The sequence below is a fragment of the Anolis sagrei genome, chromosome 11 (assembly GCF_037176765.1).
Source record: "Anolis sagrei isolate rAnoSag1 chromosome 11, rAnoSag1.mat, whole genome shotgun sequence".
Classification (NCBI taxonomy): domain Eukaryota; kingdom Metazoa; phylum Chordata; class Lepidosauria; order Squamata; family Dactyloidae; genus Anolis; species Anolis sagrei.
Genome location: NC_090031.1, coordinates 35,661,118 through 35,683,347, shown reverse-complemented (window position 1 = coordinate 35,683,347; position 22,230 = coordinate 35,661,118). Strand labels below are relative to the sequence as shown.

General features: G+C 45.3%; 1 protein-coding gene across 1 annotated transcript in view; it reads right to left on the bottom strand.

Annotated features, from left to right (window-relative positions):
- The window catches only part of ULK2 (unc-51 like autophagy activating kinase 2), a gene marked incomplete at its 3' end in the record, with an annotated part of 41,374 nt that overhangs the window by 15,571 nt on the left and 3,573 nt on the right, over positions 1-22,230 (bottom strand). The window contains 2 exon segments of the mRNA XM_067472220.1: positions 7,988-8,029; positions 14,797-14,889. Of these exon segments, the coding sequence (XP_067328321.1) occupies positions 7,988-8,029; positions 14,797-14,889 (135 nt within the window).

The following is a 22,230-nucleotide window of genomic DNA, read 5'->3' as shown; positions in this document are numbered from 1 at the left end:
AGAGCTCTCCCTTTGATTACAGAAAAGGAAGAAGGCCTCAGGGCTGGACTGCACAACAACACACACAGCAAGGCTTGGAAAAGGCTTTAACACAGGAGTTTCGGGCAGGGCCTCTGGCATTCTCCGCCTTTCCAAACTACATTTCCCAGAATTCTGTGCTCTCTCTGTCTCTTTCCCAGCGAACTCGGCATTCTCCAAACTACATTTCACAGAATTCCATGCTCTCTTTCTCTCTCTCTTTCCCAGCGAACTCTGCTTTCTTGCTCACCATGAGGAGAAGGAAGATGCAGGGAGGAAGCTGAGTTCGCTGGGAAAGAGACAGAGAGAGAGCACAGAATTCTGGGAAATGTAGTTTGGGAAGGTGAGAAGCCCTATGGCGGAGAATTCAAGAGACCCAGCCCTGAACTACATTTCCCAGAATTCCATGCTCTCTCTCTTGTCTCTTTCCCAGCAAACTCTGCTTTCTCCATGAGGAGAAGGAAGCCGCAGAAATGAAGCTGAGTTTGCTGGGAAAGAGACAGAGAGAGAAATGTAGTTTGGGAAGGCGAGGAGCCCTATGGCGGAGAATGCAAGAGACCCAGCCCTGAACTACATTTCCCAGAATTCTGTGCTCTCTCGTCTCTTTCCCAGCGAACTCTTCTTCCTCCCTTACCATGAGGAGAAGGAAGACGCAGGGAGGAAGCAGAGTTTGCTGGGAAAGAGACAAGAGAGAGAGAGAGCACGGGATTCTGGGAAATGTAGTTTGGGAAGGCGAGGAGCCCTATGGCGGAGAATGCAAGAGGCCCTGCCCTGAACTACATTTCCCAGAATTCTGTGCTCTCTCTCTTGTCTCTTTCCCAGCGAACTCTGCTTTCTCCCTCACTATGAGGAGAAGGAAGCCACAGAGTCTGCTGGGAAAGAGACAGAGAAAGAGCACGGAATTCTGGGAAATTTAGTTTGGGAAGGCGAGGAGCCCTATGGCGGAGAATGCAAGAGACCCAGCCCTGAACTACATTTCCCAGAATTCCGTGCTCTCTCTCTCGTCTCTTTCCCAGCGAACTCTGCTTTCTCCCTCACCATGAGGAGAAGGAAGCCACAGAGTTTGCTAGGAAAGAGCCAGAGAGAGAGAGCATGGAATTCTGGGAAATGTAGTTTGGGAAGGCGAGGAGCCCTTTGGCGGAGAATGCAAGAGACCCAGCCCTGAACTACATTTCCCAGAATTCCATGCTCTCTCTCTGTCTCTTTCCCAGCGAACTCTGCTTTCTCCCTCACCATGAGAAGGAAGCCGCAGGAAGCAGAATTTGCTGGGAAAGACAGAGAGAGAAATGTAGTTTGGGAAGACGAGGAGCCCTATGGCGGAGAATGCAAGAGACCTAGCCCTGAACTACATTTCCCAGAATTCCGTGCTCTTTCTGTCTCTTTCCCAGCAAACTCTGCTTTCTTGCTCACCATGAGAAGGAAGCAGAGTTAGCTGGGAAAGAGACAGAGAGACAGGGATTCTGGGAAATGTGGTTTGGGAAGGCAAGGAGCCCTTTGGCGGAGAATGCAAGAGACCCAGCCCTGAATACATTTCCCATAATTCCGTGCTCTCTCTCTTTCCCAGTGAACTCTGCTTTCTCCCTCACCATGAGGAGAAGGAAGCCACAGAGTTTGCTGGGAAAGAGACAGAGAGAGAGCACGGGATTCTGGGAAATGTAGTTTGGGAAGGCGAGGAGCCCTATGGCGGAGAATGCAAGAGGCCCTGCCCTGAACTACATTTCCCAGAATGCTGCTCAGCATCAAGACGGGGGGGGGGGGAGAGGTATCCCTCCGTCACAGCAGAGTTCCGGAACACATAGGAAATAGTTCCAGAGATTCCAAAGAGCGGGAATGGCCCAACCTGGGTCGTTGTCATCTGCCAAGCCTTGCGTGCGTGAGGGTGGGACTGAGAATATCCCTGCGTGTCCTATCCTAACCTTGACCTACGGATCCAAGCACGACCATGTGGCCTGTTTACATTTCCAGGAGGGACGTCACGGCAATGTGAGACGGAGGCTCAGCAATGACTCTCCCGGCCGCATGGAGACGAATCACTGAATGCCTGGGATTTGTTTTCCCCAAAGGAAATGCCGCCCGAGGCAGGAGAGCAAACGGCACTTGGGAACGGAGGGAGGGAGGTGTTATTTGCGTGGATCTTGGCTTGCTCTCGCCCGTTTGGCCCTGAATCACCCCGCCTGCCATTCCCTGTGAGATTCCTTTTGCAACTGCGTCAGCCTCGCAGAATAAACACACACGGAAGCAGCAACACGTGAGGAGGGAATGAAGCAAAAGGCAGGCCAAATATAACCGGTGGCTAAGAGTACGCCGCTGTTATTGCGTTGAGTCATGGCAGCCAATTATGATTTGGCTCTTCCCTTGGAATTAATTGCCTTCCTGTGGATTCATCTTGCTTGCCTCCCTCCCTCCTTCCCGGTGGCTCTCTCTGACCGTTCGGTCTTCATACAGTCACCTCTTATTTGGAGTCCCTTCGGACATTGGTGGAGAGGACCAGGATGTGGCACAGCTACTCAGTAGCCAGCTGCATTACATCGCTACTGGCCAAAAGGTCGGAGTGAGCTCCTGACCGCTAATGGTCTAGCTTGCTGTTGACCTATGCGGCCCGAAAGACAGTTGTGTCTGCCAAGTAGGAAATTTAGGTACCGCCATAAAACCTTCCAGCAATGTGCAGAAGAATGGGAAAGTACTCCATCAAGGACTCGGTGTCACAAGTAGGAAATGTAGGTACTGCTTTATGCGGGGAGGTTAATTTAACTATTTTACAATGCCATAAAACCTTCCAGCGGTGTGCAGAAGAATAAGGAAGCACTCTATCAAGGACTCGGTGTCACAAGCTGCATCTGTCACATAGGAAATTCAGGTACCGCTTTCTGTAGGGAGGCTAAATTAACTAATTCATGACACCATAAAATCTTCCAGTGGCGTGCAGAAAAATAAGGAAGTATTCCATCAAGGACTCGATGTCACAAGTTGCATCTGTCAAGTAGGAAATTTAGCTACCACTTTATGCGGGGAGGCTAAATTAACTAATTTATGATGCTGTAAAACTTTCCAGTGGCGTGCAGAAGAATGAGAAAGTACTCCATCGAGGACTTGGTGTCACAAGTTGCATCTGTCATGTAGGAAATGTAGGTACCGCTTTATACGGGGAGGCTAATTTAACTAATTTACAACGCCATAAAACCTTCCAGCGGTGTGCAGAAGAATGAGAAAGTACTCCTTCAAAGGACTCGGTGTCACAACTGGATGGTGAAGCGGCCACTGGAATCAAGCATACCCTCATGAAGCCGGGAAAAGCTGGAATGTTAAATAGCCTCTGTGTGTCAGTCTATATACGTTGTGTGTCTAAATGGCATTGAGTGTTTGCCATGTCGATGTGCATTGTAATCTGCCCTGAGTGCCCTGCGGGGTGGGAAGGGCGGAATATAAATACTGTACATAAATAAACAACAACATAATAACAATAATAGTATTTAATTATTTATTTATTGACAGTATTTATATACTGCTTTTCCCACCCCTAGGGGGACTCATTAATAATAATAATAATAATAATAACAACAACAACAACAACAATAATGGAAAAGCACCCATTTTGCAAAGGCCCCACCACTCTCTCGGCCTGGCATCTCTGAATGAATGTGTCCAAAGCTTGCCTTGATTGACTGGTTTCTCCAATTGATACTGAGGTTGGATTCCCCGCTCAAGGAATTGAGGGCTGGCCTTCCTCTGTGAGTGAGTGAGGCCAGCTTGTGAAAGGCTGCACGTCGCCCGCTTTAAGGAGATTGGATTAATTAGTGGCCCTAACCCGTCTCCTGCTTGTTGTGCTAATTTGGAGGCATCACCGGCCTTCGGAGAGAGTTCATTTCCATGGGCGTGGGGCAAAGGGGTGATACTGGGAGGCGGAGGAAACTGCAAATGCAAATCCCGCAATACAGCCAGCCCTTTGTATTGGCAGGGTTTGGCCGCTCTGGTCCTGGGGACCCCCCCCTTCCTTCCCCGCCTCCTCCCATCCGTCTGGAAAGGCTCCGGGGGTTTTCCTCCGCAATTGCAAGCCCTGTGTTATCCGGAGCACTTATGTAAGCTGTTTTTCTCCCTTTGGGGCATTTGGAAACACGCCTCTCTTTCGGGGAGGGGGGGCAGCCCCCCAAAAGGCCAGGTGGAGTCACCTTGTGTCCTCCCCTCAGAAGCACGGGCACCTGGCCACACACCACCCTGCTTCCTGGCTGCACGAGCCCTTCCTTCCGCGGGGGAACTCGCCTCAACACCCTGGGCTTATGTTGCATTGGGATATTTATATTTAAAGTGCACATATTTTAAATTGGATAGTACTGCTTTTATGTCAAGCTGCTTTGAGTCCACTTTGGGGAGATAAAGAGAATAACAACAACAACAACAACAACTCTCTGCCTTGAAATCCTTGGAAGCTTTGAAACAGAGGTTGGATGGCCATCTGTCCAGGTTGCTTTGATTGTGCTTTTCCTGCATGGCAGGGGGTTGAACTAGAAGGCCTTTGGGGTCTCTTACACCTCAATGGTGATAATGGCTGGATGGTAATCTGTCAGGGATGCTTTGTCCTTTTCCTGCATGGCAGGGGGTTGGACTAGATGGTGGTGGTGATGATGATGATAGCTAGGTGGTCATCTGTCCGGGGTGCTTTGATTGTCCCTTTCCTGCATGGCAGGGGGTTGGACTAGATGGTGGTGATGATGATGATGATGATAGCTGGGTGGTCATCTGTCCGGGGTGTTTTGATTGTCCCTTTCCTGCATGGCAGGGGTTTGGACTAGATGGTGGTGGTGATGATGATTATGATAGCTGGCTGGTCATCTGTCCGGGGTGCTTTGATTGTGCTTTTCCTGCATGGCAGGGGGTTGGACTAGATGGCCCACGGGGTCTCTTACAGCTCAACGATGATGATAATGATGGCCGGATGGTCATCTGCCAGGGGGACTTTGTGCATTTTCTGCATGACAGGGGGTTGGACTAGATTGTAGTGATGATAGCTGGGTGGTCATCTGTCCGGGGTGCTTTGATTGTGCTTTTCCTGCATGGCAGGGGGTTGGACTAGATGGCCCACGGGGTCTCTTACAGCTCAACGATGATGATAATGATGGCCGGATGGTCATCTGCCAGGGGGACTTTGTGCATTTTCTGCATGACAGGGGGTTGGACTAGATTGTAGTGATGATAGCTGGGTGGTCATCTGTCCGGGGTGCTTTGATTGTGCTTTTCCTGCATGGCAGGGGGTTGGACTAGATGGCCCACGGGGTCTCTTACAGCTCAACGATGATGATAATGATGGCCGGATGGTCATCTGCCAGGGGGACTTTGTGCATTTCCTGCATGACAGGGGGTTGGACTAGATGGTAGTGATGATAGCTGGGTGGTCATCTGTCCGGGGTGCTTTGATTGTGCTGTTTCTGCATGGCAATGTGGGGTTGGACTAGATGGCCCACGGGGTCTCTTACAGCTCAATGATGATAATAATGATGGCTGGATGGTCATCTGTCAGGGACAAATGCCAGCGTGCTGGAAGAAGCAAAGACCACCAGCATTGAAGCGATGCTCCTCCGCCATCAATTCCGCTGGACCACGTTGTCCAGATGCCCGACCGCCGTCTCCCAAAGCCGTTGCTCTACTCCGAACTCAAGAATGGAAAACGGAGTGTTGGTGGGCAGGAAAAGAGATTGAAAGATGGGCTCAAAACTCTGGCATAGACACTGAGAACTGGGAAGCCCTGGCCTGTGAGCGCTCCAGCTGGGGGTCAGCTGTGACCAGCAGTGCTGCAGAATTTGAAGAGGTGAATGGAGGGCGAAAGGGAGAAGCGTGCCAAGAGGAAGGCATATCAAGCCAAACCCCAACTGGGACCGCCTTCCACCTGGAAACCGATGCCCATCCTCACTGTGGGAGAAGACGCAGGTCAAGAATTGGGCTCCATAGTCACCTACGGACCCACCGCCAAGACACTACACTTGGAGGACCATCATCCTTGAACTACGAGGGATCGCCTACGTATGTAAGTATTCTGTCAGGGATACTTTTGTGCTTTTCCTAGATGGTAGTGATGATGATGATAGCTGGGTGGTCATCTCTCCGGGGGTGCTTTGATTGTGCTTTTCCTGCATGGCAGTGTTAGGTTGGACTAGATGGTCCACGGGGTCTCTTCCAGCTCTGTGACGCTAACAGAAGACTCCAGCTGTGGCCATTGGACTCTGAGGAACGTGGCTTGTTGTGGAAGCAAGGACAGGAGGCAAAGATCCAATGAGACCCCTTTCCCCCAGATAATGACTCTCCCAGGGGTGGGTTTCCCTTCCTTCCTTCCTTCCTTCCTTCCTTCCTTCCTTCCTTCCTTCCTTCCTTCCTTCCCCCCCCCCTCCCTCCTTCCTTCCTTCCTTCCTTGGAGGAGATTTCTCTCCCTTCCTGTTGTCTCACAAAGGTCAACAGCAAGCTAGACTATTAATGGTCAGGAGTTCTTCACCAGGAATTGTTTGTAAGTCGGCCTGAATAGCCAATGTTTTTCCCCCCGCGAATGGTTGAGAAAGGCCAGTCCAAGGTGGTTCCATCCCACGCAGAGGGTCACTCAGTGGGGTCTGGTTTCCTGGACAGCTCCCAAAAACTCAGCCGTGTCCTTCAGAGGGCCGGAGACCGGAGTCGCTTGAGGTCAAGCCCGGTGAGCAACCCTCAGCTGCGCCTCCGTCTCGGATTTCTGCCTCTGCCCGGACGCCAGCACCGTCCCTCCCAAAGTGCCGGGCAAGCAGACTTCCCAGAGGGATTGTGTCCATAACCCCACTTCCGAAGGGGTGGAACGAGGGTCAGAAACCAAGGAAATGGCCGCTCCAGCCGGTGGGAAAGCAACAGAAGATACAAATATAATACAGTGCTCTATTTTTAGGCTTGTCGTGGGTCCGTCTTACATCGGAAGCCGATGACGTCGGTTGCGTACCTTGGGCTTTGTGCTCCTGGTTGGAATCCCTTGTTTACAAAACTCTGCTCCCCTGGAGTCTGGGAGTGCGGTGATGCGTATATGCAGATGACCCCCAAACTTCTGGTCTGAGGATGCAGTAAATAAACTCATTTGTGTGTTAAACTGTTTAACACACCAATTTATTTATTCATTGACAGTATTTCTATTCCGCCGTTCTCACCTGGCAGGGGACTCAAGGCGGATCACAATGCACATATACATGGCAAACATTCAATGCCATAGACACACAGCATATATAGAAACACACAGGCTATTTAACTTCCAGCTTTGTGAGGGGATGCTTTGAACTCTGACCACCGGGGAGCTGTCGCTTCACGGTCCACTTGTGACCCCAATGGAGTACTTCCTCATTCTTCTGCACGCTGCTGGAGATTTTTATGGCATCGTAAATTAGGTACCGCATAAAAGGTGCCTAAATTTCCTACTTGAGACGCAACTGTTTTTCAGGCTGCAAAAGTCAGCAGCAAGCTAGACAAATGGTTGGGAGCTTAGTCCGACCCGGGTTGGCTTTGAACTCATGACCTTTTGGTGAGTAGTGCTTTTTAATGCAGCTGACTCCCAAGTCCATTCCTCCGTGCACACGTGCACCCGGTAATCCTGATAAATATAGCCGTGTTGCCTGTTTCAGGAGGCGGCACGCCATCCCTTCTTAAGGAAACTCGGCCAGAGATGCACGCAAGAGCTGGACTAGTGACCGTTTCACCTTGAGCCGCTTTGAGCCCACGCAATGGGCAGAAAAAGCACAAATCCCGGCCGCACCCAAAGGCATGCTTTATTTTTAGTTCTGAACACTCCTGCGAAGGGAGAGGAGAGGTCAGAAGCAGGACCAGGACTTGGACGCACTCCAGAAGACAAACACAAACCACAAAACAGGGCCTGGTGAAACACCATGTCTGGTTTTGGGGGCCAAACGGGGGGCTCATGCGATAGAAAAACATCAGTCTCATTCGAAAAGTGAGAGAAAATACCGGAGGGGAATCTCACCTGGACGTCGTAGAGGGCCACAATGTTCTCGTGCTGAAGCTCCTGGAAAACAAGGCAAAAAAGCAATGGGTCAGAAAGGAGTTTGGGCTCCAAAACAGGGCCAGGGCCCGGGGGTCCTCCACGTGCCCCCCCCCACCTTGAGAAGTAGCGTGTTCTCACGTAAAACACAACACAGAACCTTTTGTGTCTTTGTGAAAGGTGACATGTTGTGTTTGGTGCGTGCAGTTAGTGGTATTTGAAATGAAGGACAAAGTCCTGTGCCAAGGCGGGCACGGCGGGACTCCGCTTCCTGGAAAAGCTCAAAGGCTTCCCCGGGAAACGGGATGCACCAAAATCAAGACCTGGAAATGCTTTACTTTGCTTGACTGTGCCGTGTTTAATTTATTTTTAAATAAGAACTAATTAATTACTCGGAGGGAGATTTACTTTTATACTGTGAGGTTACAGAAATATATATATATATATATATATACACACACACACCGTATATACTCCAGTATTATTATTGCATTTACATTACTTTACTCAACTATTATTTTTATTACATTTATTATTTTACTCTATTTATTATTACATTTATTATCTTATTCTATTATTATTGTTACATTTATTATTTTACTCTATTTATTATTATTACATTTACATTATTTTACTCTATTATTATTATTATTATCTTATTTATACTCTGCCTTTCTCTACCCCCCCCCCCCCGGGGGTGGGGGGACTCAAGGTGGCTATTAATATAATATTATTATTACATTGATTTTTTACTCTATTATTATTGTTACATTAATTATTTTACTCTATTTATTATTATTATTATTACATTTACATTATTTTACTCTATTATTATTATTATCTTATTTATACTCTGCCTTTCTCTACTCAAGGTGGCTATTAATATATTATTATTACATTGATTTTTACTCTATTATTATTTTTACATTTATTATTTTACTCTATTATTTTTATTTCAATTATTACTATTATTATTATTATTATTATTATTGGGGCCCTGGTGGCGCAGTGGGTTAAACCATGGAGCTTGTTGACTGAAAGGTTGCAGGTTCAAATCCTGGGAGTGGCGTGAGCTTCCGCCGTCAGCCCCAGCTTCTGCCAACCTAGCAGTTCGAAAACATGCAAATGTGAGTAGATCAATAGGTACTGCTCCAGTGGGAAGGTAAGGGCGCTCCATGCAGTCATGCCGGCCACATGACCGTAGAGGTGTCTACAGACAACGCTGGCTCTTTGGCTTAGAAATGAAGATGATCACCAAACCCCAGAGTTGGACGCGCCTGGACTTCATGTCAGGGGAAAACCTTTACCTTACAGTAACCTCTTATTATTACATTTACATTATATTACTATTATTATTTATTTACTTTATTTCAAGATTATTAAGATCGTCTGGAGAGGCCCTGCTCTCGGTCCCACTGGCCTCGCAAGCGCGTCTGGTGGGGATGAGGGACAGGGCCCTCTCGGTGGTGGCCCCTCGACTCGGGAACTCTCTCCCACCGGAGATCAGAACCGCCCCGTCTATCCTGACATTCAGGAAACAGGTGAAGACGTGGTTATGGAGACAGGCATTCAACGAGTGAGCCAACACCCTGAGATATGGATGGAGGAGGATGAGCAACGATGTTAGTGTGACGACTGACCATTGCAGTTATTGAATGTAATGGCTGTTTTAATGTTTTACTGTAATATGAATTATGATGTTTTATTGATTGTATGTGATATTATGGTTGGAAACCGGTCTGAGTCCCTCAAGAGAGGTGAGAAGGTCGGTATACAAAACTTTTAAACAAATAAAGAATAAATAAATATTTATACCCCGCCTTTCTCTACCCTGGTTGACTCAAGGTGGCTATTATATTATTACTACATTTAGTATTTTTCTCGATTAATTATTATTATTGTTATTATTATTACATTGATTACTCTCTTACTATTATTACTTTTATTATTTTCTCTATTTATTATTGTTATTACATAATAGAAAAAATATGTGTAATAATAATAATAGAGAAAATAATCAATGTAATAATAATAATAATAATAATAATAATAATAATAGAGTGAAATAATCAATGTAATAATAATGAGGGCAAACAAATTGAAACTGAATCCAGACAAGACAGAGGTCCTCCTGGTCAGTCGCAAGGCCGAACAGGGCATAGGGTGACAGCCTGTGTTGGATGGAAGGGGTCGCACTCCCCCTGAAGACGCAGGTTCGCAGTCTGGGAGTGATCCTGGACTCATCGCTGAGCCTGGAACCTCAGGTCTCGGTGGTGACCAGGGGAGCATTTGCACAGCTAAAACTTGTGCGCCAGCTGCGCCCGTATCTTGGGAAGTCTGACTTGGCCACGGTAGTCCACGCTCTGGTTACATCCCGCATGGACTACTCCAACGCTCTCTACGTGGGGTTGCCTTTGAAGACTGCTTGGAAGCTTCAAATGGTCCAGCGTTCAGCAATGGAGTGGCACTCAGGGAGCATACGACTCCTCTGTTGTGCCAGCTCCACTGGCTACCAGTTTGCTACTGGGCACAATTCAAAGTGCTGGCTTTAGCCTTTAAAGCCCTAAACGGTTCTGGCCCTATTTACCTCTCCAAACGCATCTCCTCCTACGAACCGACCAGGACGATATGATCATCTGGGGAGGCCCTGCTCTCGGTCCCGCCTGCATCACAGGTGCACTTGGCAAGGATGAGAGACAGGGCCTTCTCAGTGGTGGCCCCTCAGCTGTGGAACGCCCTGCCTGCAGATATCAGATCAGCCCCCTCCTCCCTGCTGGCGTTTCGGAGGAAAGTGAAGACCTGGCTGTTTGAACAAGCATTTGATTAAACAGTGTAATTGAACACAGGAATACGGAATAATGGATGACGAGACTGGATTCTGATTTTACTGTTGAGGCGCTCATGATTGTTATACAGATGTTAATGATTTATGTGATAATTGTTTGTAATTGCCCTATATTTGCCTCATGATGTTTTGTACTGATGTTGTTCACCGCTTTGAGTCGCCTGAGGGATGAGAAAAGCGGTATAGAAATAAAGTAAATAAATAAATAAATAATAAATAGAGAAAAATGATAAATGTATTAATAGTATAGTAAAGATAGGCACCTTGAGTCCCTTCCTCATTGATCTCATGAATGATCATTTCCACAAACCCCTGATTTGGATTTTTGATGTGAGTGGAACAAGGAATCTGGTCCAAAAACAAGAAGAGCACTAAAGGGACCCAAAGGGATTTCTTCTTCTTCTAGGAAGCCTTGGCATTTTGGCTGCTGGTGAAAAGGAACACACACACACATAAACACACATCTGCCCTGCTTTGTTTGCTTTTGGAGAACGTCCTATCTCCACGTTTGGAGCGTGTGGCTTTTCCGATGCACCACAAACCACACAGAGGCCTGGCTGGGAGTGCGCAACCACCTGAAAACAAACCATGGGGAAGGGGGGAGAGGGCAGCCTCCAGGTGAGGACACGTGGCTTCAGGTGACCTTCACGCTGGGCGCAGGCTTCCCACTTCCAAGAATGGCTGGACATTCTGGCCACAGCGTTGCCCAAGGCCTGTTTGCAAGCTAGGGCTGCCCAGCCACACGCCCAAAATAGCCCAAACCTGGACATTCCTGGGTAGCCGTCCACAGGGTATCAAGAGCCGACTGAGACAAAACATTTCCAGGAAACGTCCACTTTGCCAATTGCAAATGCATTTTTTTGTTGCAAAAAGGGCACCCAACCAAACGAACACACACACACAAAGGTACAGAGTGCAAGAGCGTGGTTTGGACATCAAGGCGTTTGGGGAAGGGTGAAGCGCACGCCAAGAGGCAAGGGGGGCTCAAATGCCAGGCGTCTCGGGTTCAGTTCTGGGCATTACGCACAAGCACACGGCCTTCACGGGCACGCAGGAACAACATCTCAGCAAGGCCATGCCATGCATTCAGGTGGGGCTGACCTCTCTGGGAGCCACAACACCGGGGAGAGACAGAACATTCCAGCAGCCTGACCGGACAAGACTTCTCACAGCTGAGCTGGACCTTCCCCACCCACAGAAAGGTGAAGCACATCATAGAATAACAGAGTTGGAGGAGACGCCAAGGGACATCTAGTCCAACTCCTTGCCATACAGGACAGGCACAATCAAAGCACCCCTGACTGATAACCATCCAGCCATCATCACCATCATTTTAGAGTTGGAAGAGACCCCAAGGGCCATCCAGTCCAACCCCATTCTGCCAGGCAAGAAAAGCACAATCAAAGCACCCCCAACAGATGACCATCCAGCCACCATCATCATCTTAGAGTTGGAGGAGATCCCAAGGACCATCTAGTCCAATCCCCTGCCCTGCAGAAAAAGCACAATCAAAGCGCCCTCAACAGATGACCATCCACTCATCATGATCATCATCATCAAGTTGGAGGAGACCCCAAGGGCTATCTAGTCCAACCCTATTTTGCCAGGAAGGAAAAGCACAATCAAAGCACCCTCAACAGATGACCATCCAGCCATCATCGTCATCGTTGTCATCATCATCTTCATCATCATCATCATCATCATCATCATCGAGTTGGAGGAGACCCCAAGGGCCATCCAGTCTAACCCCATTCTGCCATGCAGGAAAAGCACAATCAAAGCATCCCCAACAGAAGGCCATTCACCCATCATCATCATCATCATCATCATCATCACCACCACCACCTCCACCATCATTTTAGAGTTGGAGGAGACATCAAGGGACATCTAGTCCAACCCCATTCTGCCAGGAAGGAAAAGCACAATCAAAGCACCCCCAACAGATGACCATCCACCCATCATCATCATCATCATCTTAGAGTTAGAGGAGACCCCAAGGGCCATCTAGTCCAACCCCCTGTCGTGCAGGAAATGCACAACCAAAGCATTCCCAACAGATGACCATCCAGCTACCATCATCATCATCATCATTTTAGAGTTGGAGGAGACCCAAAGGTCCATCAAGTCCAACCCCCTGCCATACAGGAAAAACACAATAAAAGCATTCCCAACAAATGACCATCCAGCTACCATCATCATCATCATCTTAGAGATGGAGGAGACCCCAGGGGCCATCTAGTCCAACCTCTGCCGTGCAGGTAAAGCACAATCAAAGCAAACCCGACAGATGACCATCCAGCTACCATCATCATCATTTTAGAGTTGGAGGAGACCCCAAGGTCCATCTAGTCCAACTCCATTCTGCAAGGCAGGAAAAGCACAATCAAAGCACCCCCAACACATGACCATCCAGCCATCATCATCATCACCATAGAGTTGGAAGAGACCCCATGGACCATGTAGGCCGACCCTCAGCCAAGCAGGAAAAGCACAGTCAAAGTATCCATGACAGTCATCGTCATCATCGAGTTGGAAGAGACCACATGCCATTTAGTCCAACCCCCTTCTTCCCTGCAGGAAAAGCACAATCAAAACACCCCCGACAGATGGCCATCCAGCCCGTTTCAAAGCTTCCACCAGACTCCGAGGTAGAGGCACCATTATATTGTAATATTATTAGTCATATTACATGTAATATAAAATATATAATTATAATACTGTATTATTAGTATTAGTATTATAGATACAATATATTAAATTATTAGCCTAGTACAATACCAGTATTACATATTACTATATTGTACTACACCATTATATTGTAATATTAGTAATATTACACGTAATATAAAATATATAATTATAATATTGTATTATTATAATTATGTTGTATTACATTATAATATTATAAATATTATATGTATATACAATATATTATATAATGTTATGAGTAAAGCACAGGAGGCAACAAATGTTTTAACCTCTGGGTTTGTGTTGTGTAGTTCGCCACATTCAGCCTCAATGCACCCGAACATGAAGAACTTCCTGAACATAAACAACAGTGGAACTCTCTGCGTCAGGAGTCTGGTGGAGGCTTGGAAATAGAAACCAGGTGGCCATCTGTTGGGGCTGCTTTGATGGTGCTTTTCCTGCATGGCAGAAGGGGGTTGGACTAGATGGCCCTTGGGGTCTCCTCTAACTCTAAAATGATGGTGTGATGATGGGTGGATGGTTATCTGTTGGGGGTGCTTTGATGGTGCTTTTCCTGCATGATGCAGAGTTGGACTGGATGGCCCTTGGGGTCTCCTCTAACTCTAAAATGATGGTGATGATGATGATGATGGGTGGATGGTCATGTTTGATGGTGCTTTTCCTGCATGGCAGAGGGTTGGACTAGATGGACCTTGGGGTCTCTTCCAACTCTAAAATGATGATGATGGGTGGATGGTCATCAGTCGGGGGTGATTTGATGGTGCTTTTCCTGCATGATGCGGAGTTGGACTGGATGGCCCTTGGGGTCTGTTCCAATTGTTATGATTCTAAGTTGGGGGTGAGCCTTTAATGCAGCCATTTCCAGTCAATTAGAGTAAACATATCAACATGAAGAGTGATTCTGGGGGAGACCAAAGGCATACCGCGTCCAGCCGCAGAGTGACCAGTGAGCAGCACATCTCTGCAATCCGCCACAAACCCAAAGGCAATGGCAAGCCACAACCTGCCCGTGCGCTGCGACCCAAGAGCCTCTCTCTCTCTCTCCCACAGACCTGGCTTTGTTCTTTTCCGACTCAGTGCGCCTTTTGCGAGGTCAACCCAGGGCGAGCGAAGCCGAGTGTGGAAATGCCCGGCCTCTCCAAGAAGACCGAGGCCTGGGCCTTGGCGGAAAAAGCAGGCGCTGGAGGAGCCGGAGAAGGGCTTGACGGACAAGGAGGACAAGGGCGACCCCGCGTACCTTTAGGATCTTGATCTCCTTCCCGAGCAGCAGCTGCGACTTGGAGAGGTTCTTCTTGTTGATGCTCTTGATGGCCACCTCCCAGTCCGTCTTCTGGAAAGGCAAAGAGAGCGTTACAGCACGGGCAGGCCTCCTCTCACTCTCTGGAGCATTCAACAGCATTTTCCCCAAAATAATAAGACTGGGTCTCATCTGAATTTTGGCCCGACAGGCCAACTAAAGCCGTGGGGAGAAAGAACATCTGTATTGTTTATTTACAACACTCGTATCTCGCCCTTCTCACTCAGAGCAGCTTACAAGGAATATGTAAATACTATATATTGTATTATTACCATAGCACAATAATATTATCAATGGTATAATATTATCAATAGTACATGTAATATAAAATATATAATTACGTAAATATACAATTATTGTATTGCATTATATCAATATTACAAGTAATAAGCGGGTTTCAAGTAATATGTAAATACAATATATTATGCTATTACCATAGAACAATATCAGTATTACATATTACTATGCCATTATACTGCAATATTATTAGTAATAGTACATGTAATATAAAATATATAAATATATAATTATTGTATTGCACTGTATTGTATTCCATTATATCAATATTACACATGTATACAATATTACAAGTAATCAGCGGATTACAAGTAATATGTAAATACAATATATTATGCTATTACCATAGCACAATATCAGTATTACATATTACTACATCATTATACTGTAATATTATTAGTAATAGTACATGTAATATAAAATATATAATTATGTAAATATATAATTATTGTATTGTATTGTATTCCATTATATCAATATTACATGTGTATACAATATTACAAGTAATAAGCGGGTCACAAGAAATATGTAAATACAATATATTATTACCATAGCATTAAATATTATTATATTGGACTATTCCATTATACTGCAATATTAGTAATATTACATGTAATATAAAATATATAATTATAATATCGTATTATTAATATTATTAGTATTATGTTGTATTGCATAATATTATGAATATTCTATGTAAATGCAATATATTATTTTATCACCATAGCACAATATCAGTATATTACATATTACTATATTGTACTATACCATTATACTGCAATATTATTAGTAATAGTACATGTAATATAAAATATATAAATATATAATTATTGTATTGTGTTATTAGTATTGTATTGTATTACATTATATCAATATTATATGTGTATACAATATTATAAGTAATAAGCGGGTTACAAGTAATATGTAAATACAATATATTATATTATTACCATAGCACAATATTAGTATCATATATTATATTGGAATATTCAATTATACTGTAATATTAGTAATGGAACGGTTGGACAATGTGACTGGATAATGACTGGTAATGAAATGCGGAGGACTTATGGTTTTTATTGAGTTACTGATGCTAATTGTAATGAATTTTTACCTGCATTAAATGTTTTTAATGTTTAAATTATTTTTGTACTGTTGTGCCGTTTTGTAAACCGCCATGAGTCGCCCTTGGGCTGAGAATGGCGGTATAGGAGGATAGTAAGTAAATAAATAAATAAATAATCAATATTATATGTATATACAACATATATTATAACCATAGCACAATATTAGTATTACATATTACTATATTGTACTATACCATTACAGTATATGGTAATATTATTAGTAATATTACATGAAATATAAAATATATAATTATAATATTATTATTATTATTATTATTATTGTTAGTAGTAGTATTATATTGTACTAGCCGTCCTCTGCCACACGTTGCTGTGGCCCAGTCTGTGTATATGTGTTTCGTGTGTGTATATATGCATATATGTGTATGTGTTTGTGCATATATGTAGTTTTGTGCATGTGTTACAATGTATTTTTTGCTTTTTTGGCTATTTAAGCCCCTTCTGCTGTGTTTTTCTGAGTGATGGTCACTCGTTGGCCTAAGAGGTGTCTTGTGTCCTAATTTGGTGTCCATTCGTCCAGTGGTTTTTGAGTTATACTAATCTCACAAATGAAAATTACATTTTTATTTATATAGTAGTCATCCCCTGCCATGCGTTGCTGTGGCTCAGTCTGTCTATATGTGTTTTGTGTGTGTATATATTTGTGTATATGTGTGTGTGTGTATATATCTGTATAAATAGTTTAGTGCATGCGTCATAATGTAGTTTTTATATATTTTTTGGCTTTTTAAGCCCCTTCTACTGTGTTTTTCTGAGTGATGGTCACTCGTTGGCCTGAGAGGTGTCGTGCGTCCAAATTTGGTGTCCATTCGTTCAGTGGTTTTTGAGTTATACTAATCTCACAAACGAACATTACATTTTTATTTATATAGTAGTCATCCCCTGCCATGCATTGCTGTGGCTCAGTTTGTGTATATGTGTTTTGTGTGTGTGTGTGTGTGTGTATATATATATATATGTATATATATATATAGAGAGAGAGAGAGAGTTTGCGTATATATATGTGGTTTGATGCTATGCGTTGTAATGTAGTTTTTATATATTTTTTGGCTTTTTAAGCCCCTTCTACTGTGTTTTTCTGAGTGATGGTCACTCATTGGCCTGAGAGGTGTTGTGCGTCCAAATTTGGTGTCCATTCGTCCAGTGGTTTTTGATTTATGCTAATCTCACAAACAAACATTACATTCAGTTCTTGTGGGTTTTTTCGGGCTATATGGCCATGTGCTAGAGGCATTTCTCCTGACGTTTCGCCTGCATCTATGGCAAGCATCCTCAGAGGTAGTGAGGTCTGAGTATCTGAGTATCTATATAAATAAAAACATTACATTTTTATTTATATAGATACCATTACAGTATACTGTAATATTATTAGTAATATTACATGTAATATAAAATACATAATTATAGTATCGTATTATGATGATGATGATTAGTAGTATTATATTGTATTACATTATACAATTTGGGGTTCTTGAAGTGAATCCCGTGCGAGTGGGAGAGGGTGACGGATGGCGAGTCCTATTCATGGGAGCCATGGGAACCAACGCAAATAGCAAAACCCGGGGCAACGAAGAGGCAACGAAGAGGCGTCCTAGCCAAGTCCATCCAAAGCGAAGGGTTCCGGCGGGAGCGTGAGAAAAAGGCCACAGAGAACCCTTGCCAGGTTCCTCTGAGGAATCGAGAGATCTAGAAAGGGAGGGAAAAGGTCACGGAAGGATTCCCGTGCGTCAGAAGGGCGGCTGAGGTCAGGCAAGGCGGGCTGGACGCCTCTTCCGAGGAGGAGGGAGGCACCTCCAGCCTGGGGCCAAAACAAGGCTCTCTATTCTTGGCCGCTCCAGAAAAGACCCCCAAGGAAAGCAAGAGAGGGGGAAGAGGAGGGCGGGGAAGTGGCTCAGCCCTTTTGGGGACTCAGAAAAGGAGCTGAGGACACGGGAGGGAAGGAAGGAGGAGCCTGCACAAGCAAGATGACATCACCAAGAGGGAGGCAGAGAGAGAAACAACAACAAAAGAATAGAGAGGCAGGCAGGCAAGGATGCGGCTCGCAGGTACACTTGTCTGCTTGAGGCAGGTGTCAGTGTTGCCACTGGCCACCTTCATTAGCACTGAGTAGCCTTGCAGCTTCAAAGGCTGGCTGATTCCTGCCTGAGGAGGGGGAATCCTTTGTTGGGAGGTGTGAGCCGGCCCTGATTTTTTCTACGTCAGGAATTCAAATTCAAAAATACTTGCTAGACTAAAACTCATCCAGGATACATCTCACAGGTACACAGGCCATCCTCGACTTACAAACAACTTATGGTTGAGAACAGGGGTGAGACAACAGGAAGTCAGAGAAATCTATACCCCTCGGAAGGGAAATCAACTCCTAAAGAGTCATTACTATCACGAGGAAGCGTTGTCATCAATCCTTGTCTCCACAGCAGGCCAAATGTTGATGTATACCTGGATTGAAAGGACCAAATGGCTTTGTTGGCCTTTGTAGGTCCTAGCCCACCGCCCACCACCCCCCAAACCTGTGGTTCTCAACCTGGGGGTCCCCAGGTGTTTTGGCCAACACCCAGAAATGGCAACCCAGCTGGGATTTCTAGGCCAAAACACCAGGTGGGGGGGGGACCCACAGGTGGAGAACCACGTCCCCAAACTTACTTTACATGGGATTTGAAGTGGGCACCTCTTCGTGAGGGCGGTAAATAAAGAGCAACACTCAGAAAACAGAGGAATTCCAGACAAGAAACAATCAGGGCCAGCTAACACCTCCCAACAAAGGAATCTTCCAGGCAGGAAGTAGCCCAGCTTTGAAGCTGCAAGGCTGTTTAATGCTAATCAAGGTGACTAACGGCAACATTCACACCTGCCACAAGCAGCCAGACCTTAAAAAACTCTAAAATCAGGACAGCGAATAAAGAGCAATACTCTGAAAATAGGGGAATTCCAGACAGGAAACCATCAGGGCCAGTTAATCACCTCCCAACAAAGGAATCCCCCAGGCAGGAAGCAGCCCAGCTTTGAAGCTGCAAGGCTGTTTAATGCTAATCAAGGTGGTTAACAGCAACATTCACACCTGCCTCAAGCAGCCAGACTTTGAAATTGCAAATTCAATGCTAATCAAGGTGGCCAATTGAAACATTCACACTTGCCTCCAACAGACAAGAGTTCTTTCTCCCACCCTGGACATCATTCCACAGGGATATAAATCCCACTTACCTAGTTTCCAACAGATCTCTATGCAGAGACCCTCATGATTTGAGTTTGCCCATTGAGTTCGATTTTCTATAATGCTATTTTGCTTTGTTTACTTTATTTTGCCACTGTATGTACTTTATTGTGATGTAATTCTTGTTGTTGTATTTTGCTGCATTGTATCTTCGGGCTTGGCCTCATGTTAGCTGCCCCGAGTCCCCTTCGGGGAGATGTAGTGGCAGGGTATAAATAAAGATTATTATTATTATTATTATTATTATTATTATTATTATTTGCAGCTGCAAGACTATTCAATGCATCGTCATCATTATGTTTATGTGTGTTTATTTATACCCTGCCTTCTAAAGGTTGTTGAGGGACAAGAGAACTCCAGACAAGAATCAACCAGGGCCAGCTAATGCCTCCCAACCAAGGATTCCCCCAGGCAGGAAGCAGCCAGGCTTTGAAGCTGCAAGGCCATTCAATGCTCATCAAGGTGGCCCATGGCAACATTCACACTTGCCTCCAACAGACAAGAGTTCTTTCTCCCACCCTGGACATCATTCCACAGGGATATAAACCCCACTTACCTAGTTTCCAACACATCTCTATGCAGAGACCCTCATGGTTTGAGTTTGCAGACTATTCAATGCTTATTATTATTATTATTATTATTATTATTATTATTAGTGTTTATTTATACCCCGCCTTCTAAAGGTTGTTGGGGGCCAGGAGAATTCCAGACAAGAATCAACCAGGGCCAGCTAATGCCTCCCAACCAAGGATTCCCCCAGACAGGAAGCAGCCAGGCTTTGAAGCTGCAAGGCCATTCAATGCTCATCAAGGTATTTTTATTTATTTTTCGTGTCATGGGCAACCAGACTAATCAAGGTGGCCAATGACAACATTCCCACCTGCCTCCAGCAGACAAGAGTTCTACCTCCCACCCTGGACATCATTCCACAGTTATATATATATATATATATATAAACCCAATTTTCCTAATTTCCAACAGACCTCACAACCTCTGAGGATGCCTGCCATAGATGTGGGTGAAACGTCAGGAGAGAATGCTTCCGGAACATGGCCAGGCAGCCTGGAAAACTCACAACCACCCAAACGTTAGGCTTGTTTTAGTGTTTCTATTTCTTCTGAGTCTTTAAGGGGCTGGGAAACCCCATTTTTGAAAAACACAACACTCTTGTGCGTTGTCGAAGGCTTTTGCGGCTGGAATCACTGGGTTGCTGTAAGTCCTTTGGGCTGTATGGCCATGTTGCAGAAGCACTCCCTCCTGATGCTTCTCCTGTATCCATATGAGGATCCCTGCCATAAATGCAGGCAAAACGTCAGGAGAGAATGCTTCTAGAACATGGACAGACAGCCCAAAAGACTTACAGCAACACTCATGCCTTCTTGGAATGCAGTAAAACCACAAACAATTCCTATCTTTGGAGACCACAAGATTGTTAAGATTCCCAGGGCTCTCTCAACAACAACAACAACAACAACAACAACAACGCTGCAGCAAAAAGAACAGCCAAGCAAGAAGAACATTAGATAAGAGCCTTGAAGGAGGAGGCCCCGCTCCCTGGTTGCTTTCCCTTGCAAGAGACTCACATGACCACACTTGGAACGGAGAAGGAGCAACAACAACAACCACAGTCAGAACATTTCCAAAGTCCTTAAGATGCCATAAGCGGGCGCACACACAGGCAATGCCAGGGCAACGAGGGGGAGGCTGGAGAGATTTACAGTTGCGGTTCCTGCTGTGGGAATAACAACACAAATGTGGCTGGAAAGGACACAACACACTCACAAGACTTGGAAATAACACAAAAGTGGTTTGCAAGGACCCAAAACACTCACAAGACTCAAATGCTACTTGCAAGGCAGTGGTTTCTGCTGTGGAAATCATAACAATGAGGGTCAGAGGCAACAAAAACACTCAGATATAGTCACCATAAGATGTGCCGAAAGGGACCAAAAGATTGTGGTTTCATAACACAAACGTGGATGGGAAGGGGCAAAAACACAAGTCTAAAAGGCACTGGTTTCTGCTGGGAAATCATAACAATACAAATGTGGATTGGAAGGACCAAAAACACTCATAAGACTTGGGTTGCTGAGAGTTTTCTGGGCTGTCTGGACATGTTCAAGCAGCATTCTCTCCTGTCGTTTCGCCCACATCTATGGCAGGCATCCACAGAGGTTGTGTGCTCAGTTGGAAACTAAGCAATTAGAGTTTATATATATATAGCCATCCCCTGCCACACATTGCTGTGGCCCACTCTGTGTATATGTAAATACCGGAAAAATATATGAGTTTCCCCGACATGTTCAAGCAGCATTCTCTCCTGACGTTTCGCCCACATCTATGGCAGGCATTCCCAGAGGTTGTGTGGTCAGTTGGAAACTAAGCAAGTGGGGTTTATATATATAGCCATGTGGCCCAGTCTGTGTATATGTAAATACCGGAAAAATATATGTGTTTTGTATGTGTATGGTTTTGTGCATGCATTGTAATCTATCAAAGCCTGGCTCATTCCTGCCTGGGGGGGATCCTTTGTTGGGAAGTGTTAGCAAGAGCTCTTGTCTGTTGGAGGCAAGTGTGAACGTTGCAATTCGCCACCTTGATTGGCATCAAATAGCCTTGCAGCTTCAAAGCCTGGCTGCTTCCTGCCTGGAGGAATCCTTTGTTGGGAGGTGGGAGAAAGAACTCTTGCCTGCTTGAGGCAAGAGTGAATGTTGCTATTGA